Here is a 5,433-nt window from a genome sequence, read left to right as displayed (position 1 = left end):
AATGAGTTATGCTTTGTGTTTCGTTTTCAATATATTTTTTTTTGTAAGATGAGAGAAATTGATAAACTTGTACGCATGATGTCAATAAAACTTGAATCTTAATAAAGATTTAGGAGGTACAAGTACACCATAGAAAAAAAATCAAGTGCATTTATGCTAAATAAGAAAAAACAACAATTGTAATGAGTCAAAATTCTATTGTATTTAAATAGACTAAAATTAGAGTTTAGAAGTAATAGTAATTGGGATTTGGAGTTTGGGTTATTAATAATCATAATATATCATTATTATTATTATGAAGAATCTAAAAATGGAAAAGTAATTGGATTGGTATTGAACATATCATCCACCACCACCACCACTAACATTAACATTTAACACCACCATTTGTGTCTTTAGTTTCTTCCTTCCAAATGTTTGGTCTGCTAGCGCTTTAAGGAGCCAAATCCGGAATCAAGGACATTGTGTTGAATTCTTTGTTCAAACCTAACCAAACATTAAAAAAAATAGAAAGAAAAACAAACAAAATTACATGGAAGAAGAGAACAAAACAAAACATTGGTACTGATTAACCTTTTTCTCCTTTCCCCATCAATCCAATAGTTTCATTCATACACTTCTTTTTTTCTTTTTCCTATTCTTCCAAAATCTGAAATACCCATTTCAGAAAACTAAGAAACATACCAAAACAAAGTGAAAAAACACACAAAACAACAAAACATAGATTTTTTTTCTTCTTTTCCTTTTCGTTTGCGGTTCTTTCTTTCTTTCTCGTTCTTCTACTGGTCTCTTCTCCTTCTTTTCCACGCTTCTGGGTGTGTTTCTGAAATGGGTTTTCGTTATTTTGTGGTTATGGTGAAGATTCTGCACTGTTTGGATCCTTGAGAAAGTGAGAGAGAATAAGTAGGAAAACAACAAATAGTGGTGTTATTTGATCTGGGTTTTCATGGAGGAAGGTGAATAATGAAGAGAAAGGAATGAATGTTGAAAAATAGAATGAGCAAAGAGCAGTTTGGCATTGTGAAGGCCTGGGAAACAAAAGTCCGTAAGTCACAGCAAGCGGTCGTAGCAAAGAAGAGGGCAAACAGTTTGTTCACAACAATGTCTGTAGCTCCAGCTGATGATGATCCAGGTGAAGTTTTCCATGCTGAGAAGGTTATCTCCAATGGTGACTTCTATACAGGTCAGTGGGTTGATAACCTCCCTCATGGTCATGGTAAGTACTTGTGGACAGATGGGTGTATGTATGTTGGTGAATGGCATAAGGGAAAAACTACTGGCAAAGGGAAGTTCAGCTGGCCTTCTGGTGCCACCTATGAAGGTGAATTCAAGAATGGTTTCATGGATGGTAAAGGGACTTATACAGGTTCCTTAGGCGACACTTATAGAGGTTATTGGGTTAGAAATTTCAAGCAAGGTCAAGGGATTAAGAGTTATTCCAATGGGGATTACTATGAGGGCGATTGGAATAGAGGGTTACAAGATGGTCATGGGAGATATCAATGGAAGAATGGGACTCACTATGTTGGACAATGGAGGAATGGTTTGATTGATGGCAGTGGTACAATGGTTTGGAGCAATGGGGATAGGTATGATGGGTCTTGGGAGGAGAATTTGCCTAAAGGGAATGGAACATTCAAGTGGGCGGATGGGAGTTTCTATGTGGGCATTTGGAGTAAGGACCCAAAAGAACAGAATGGGACATATTATTACCAATCTGGGTCTTCAGGGGAATCAGATTTTGATCCCCGGGAGGTGTATATGGAGTATTTAAATGATTTTAAGATAAGTTCTTGTGAAAAAATCCCAGTTTTCCCTTCACAGAAAGTAATTCCTTGGTCTGCAAATGAAAGTGATTTTTTGCAAAAACAGCCGATTTATAGGAGAGCAAATGATTCAAGTGTGAAGCCTAGGAGGACCTCAGTTGATGGGAGAGTGAGTAACTATTGTAGAGAATCCCCCACTGATAGCTCTGATGGAGTTGAAGGGTATGGAAATGCTGAGCTGCAGAATTGCAGAGGGAACAAGCTAAAGCCATTCAGCTTACAGCCCGTGAAGAAACAAGGGATGACTATAGCTAAAGGGCACAAGAATTATGAACTCATGCTCAATCTTCAGTTGGGGATCAGGTACCAAGGAATTATCTGCTTGTTTCTTCCCATGTTTTTGTTCATTGTTTCCATGTGATTAGAGAAAGATAGGATGAAATAGGTTTCTGAAATTTTCATGACATCTTGAATCTCATTCTCTCATCTGTGATGTTTTCTCATATCAAAGCAATCCATTATGACAACTTTTTTCTATGTAGGAGTAGATTGGTTCAATAGAGAATGTTGTTTAAACTTTCCAGTATAACAGGCTATGTATACTTCAGAAAACTCTTCATCACATGTAATTGATTTTAGTGCCATAGTACAGGCATTCAGTTGGAAGGCCTGCTCCAACAACGTCCCTTGATCTGCGGTCTTCCGCATTTGATCCTAAGGAAAAAGTGTGGACCAAATTTCCTCCAGAAGGATCCAAATACACTCCACCACACCAATCATGTGACTTCAGATGGAAAGATTACTGTCCTGTGGTTTTCAGGTCAGCTTAAAGATTTCCTGCAACTAATAAATCTTTTTTGTGCTTAAATTATTCCTTTTGCTGATTTACTTCAAGTTGATTGTAGTTCCTGAACCTTTTAGTTTTAACATAATCAGACTAGCAGAACATATTTGCATTTAATACATCCTATCATTTACAGACAACAAAATTTGGCTGTTGTTTTGCCAAATGAAAATTAGGAGATGTAAATGGTGCATTATATGTCTTCAGGTCTCTCAGGAAACTGTTTAAGGTGGATCCAGCTGATTACATGCTTTCTATATGTGGAAATGATGCCCTCCGAGAGCTCTCTTCTCCTGGAAAAAGTGGCAGCTTCTTTTACTTAACTAACGATGATCGCTACATGATAAAGACTATGAAGAAAGCAGAAGTAAAAGTGAGTTTCCTTTCAGGCTTCTTTGAATTCTCTTTGAACAGATTTTATTTGAATTATCCAATTTAATATGCATATTTGTATTTGAAGTCATTCATAGTAGCTGCTGAAGTTTTGTTTCTATTTTTCTCTTCTGTGCTACTTTGAATACAAATTTGCAAAATGCTGCTCACAGGTTCTCCTTCGGATGCTTCCCGCTTACTATAAACATGTCCGCGCTTTTGAGAATACTCTTGTCACCAAATTTTATGGTCTTCATTGTGTAAAATTAACTGGAGCTACCCAGAAGAAGGTAATTTGTTAGGAGCATGGAAAGCCTACTTGGTGGCGCTACAGTAAAAATTCATCTAATTCATGAACTTACTGAAATTCCAGGTGCGATTTGTTATAATGGGGAATCTCTTTTGCTCTGAGTATCACATTCATAGGCGTTTTGATTTAAAAGGTTCTTCTCATGGACGCTTGACCGATAAACCAGAGGCAGAAATTGATGCAACAACAACTCTCAAAGATCTTGATCTCAATTATATATTCCGGTTGCACAATGTTTGGTTTCAAGACTTCTGTCGGTGAGCTTCTCGTTCATGCTTTTCTTTACTCTAATTCTTGTTCAGCATTATGCTCTCATTGATCCATAGTTCCTTAGTTCATAATCAAATAATTTGTAAATTTTTTATCCTTTGATGCAGGCAAGTGGATAGAGATTGTGATTTTCTTGAGCAAGAAAGGATTATGGATTACAGCTTATTGGTTGGACTTCACTTTCAAGAATCTTCATATCAGGAGCCGCTCACGCCTGAAGAGCATGCTTCTGGAATCTCCACTCCTGGTTATTTCTTGTCATCTAGTACAACTCTTTCCATTTTTTCTTTGTTTCTGGTATGACACTTTTCTCAAAAGATGAAATATGTTTGAACTTTCCTTGCAGGGTTTGGAGACCTTGACAATTCAGCTCAACCTTGCCTGTCCAGAACCAATATTGATCAGCTTATTGCAGACCCTACTCGGTATATTTTGTGATTTAGCATCCTTTTCTTTTGTCTATAAACGAATAGATAAAATTAAAATTTCCAATTCAAAACTCACATTGGCACAGCAACACATAATGTCCAGTACAATGAGCTGTTTTCGACACGTAGATATGCTAATCTCATCTTACTATATGCTTTTAGTGTTTTCTTTGTTGATTTCCTAATTTGTTAAAAATGCAATGCTGTGTATGTCATATAATGTCAGTCTTATATCTCACCTGTTTTTTCTCTTTTCCTCACTGGTCTTTAGGTTGGCTTCGGTTAGGTTAGGTATTAGCATGCCAGCACGAGCTGAAAGGACAGCAAGAAGAACTGATTACGAGACTCAACTGGTTGGAGAGCCAACGGGAGAATTATACGACATCATCCTGTTTTTCGGTATAATAGACATACTACAGGACTATGATATTAGCAAGAAGCTTGAGCATGCGTACAAATCATTCCAATATGATCCAACTTCAATCTCTGCCGTTGATCCAAAACAATATGCCAAACGCTTTCGTGATTTCATCTTCAGAATTTTTGTAGAAGACACATGAAGGTACCGTATCTTGACCCCAATACTATTAACCTTGGCAGCAGCAGCTGCTGCTGGCCATCCATGTATAGTCATTCAGCAGAAGCTCATCATTTTGGTCCTTAACACAGCCGCTGCAAATCGAAATATAATTGCCAGGAGTACACTGCTTCAACAGTTTCGGATTGCATCTTTCTTTTCCTTAATTTTTTTTATCATAATCATTGTTTTTAATTTATAGTCACAGCTATATAAATATATATATATATATATGTATATGACATGTTCTAGTGAAAGTGTAGATCAAAGTCATAGCCAGAGCCCACTCAAAAGCATGTTTTGTCAAAAAATTGTAAATGAGTTTTTTTTTACCAGAAGGAATGAACCTCTCTCGGATGTGATTCATTTTGTATTCAATTTCAGATATTTATTTGTTTATTTTTTTCTTTTCTTTTTTGTATTTTGGTCCCCAGAAGGTTGTTGTTTCTGGGCTTTCAAAGTGAATAAGAAGAAAATGAAATGTACAGTCCACAACAGATGGAATTGACAAACTTTTGAGCTAAATTGAATTGAGTGTAGAGGCTAAGTGGCCTTAAAAGAAACAATTTCTTGTGTTTGTGATTCTTGCTGTCTTTTTTAAAATGGATAATATATATATATATATATATATATATTACTTTCTTGAAGACGTGCAGGCAATAAATAATCCACCAAGTTCCCAGCTGGTGAGACTGAGCAATACTACTCTGCATCCATAAATATGTGTCCACTATTTATGACATGTTCCCACAATGAATACCATTCAATGATAACTTTGTTAAGAGTTCCATCATCAACACGGTTGGACAACTCAATATGAAAGCAACCAAAAAATTGAAGGGAAACACTATCAAAAATGAGAAGAT

General features: G+C 36.4%; 1 protein-coding gene across 2 annotated transcripts; it reads left to right on the top strand.

The window, feature by feature from the left end:
- The first annotated feature begins 310 nt into the window (after positions 1 to 310).
- LOC133798734 (phosphatidylinositol 4-phosphate 5-kinase 6-like) lies at positions 311 to 5,145 on the top strand. Of its 2 annotated transcripts, none has more exons than XM_062237192.1 (8): positions 311 to 2,129; positions 2,419 to 2,586; positions 2,818 to 2,983; positions 3,156 to 3,272; positions 3,356 to 3,549; positions 3,670 to 3,827; positions 3,909 to 3,987; positions 4,262 to 5,145. In XM_062237192.1, the coding sequence occupies exons 1-8, from the start codon at positions 982 to 984 to the stop codon at positions 4,548 to 4,550; spliced, it is 2,319 nt and encodes a 772-aa protein (XP_062093176.1). In that variant the 5' UTR covers positions 311 to 981; the 3' UTR covers positions 4,551 to 5,145. The 2 variants fall into 2 exon arrangements, with proteins under 2 accessions (XP_062093176.1, XP_062093177.1); XM_062237193.1 differs by having other exon boundaries at positions 313 to 2,129; positions 3,670 to 3,809.
- The last annotated feature ends 288 nt before the right edge of the window (positions 5,146 to 5,433 follow it).

Source organism: Humulus lupulus, chromosome 8, assembly GCF_963169125.1.
Source record: "Humulus lupulus chromosome 8, drHumLupu1.1, whole genome shotgun sequence".
Lineage (NCBI taxonomy): Eukaryota > Viridiplantae > Streptophyta > Magnoliopsida > Rosales > Cannabaceae > Humulus > Humulus lupulus.
The sequence above is the reverse complement of the archived record's forward strand: the minus strand, read 5'-3'. Positions and strand labels throughout refer to the sequence as shown.

Excerpts from the sequence above, each read along its gene's own strand:
- LOC133798734 (XM_062237192.1), top strand. The coding sequence starts at position 982 with ATGTTGAAAAATAGAATGAGCAAAGAGCAGTTTGGCATTGTGAAGGCC. Across the intron at positions 2,587-2,817 it reads TACTGTCCTGTGGTTTTCAG|GTCTCTCAGGAAACTGTTTA; the intron begins GTCAGCTTAAAG and ends ATATGTCTTCAG. Across the intron at positions 3,273-3,355 it reads CTGGAGCTACCCAGAAGAAG|GTGCGATTTGTTATAATGGG; the intron begins GTAATTTGTTAG and ends CTGAAATTCCAG.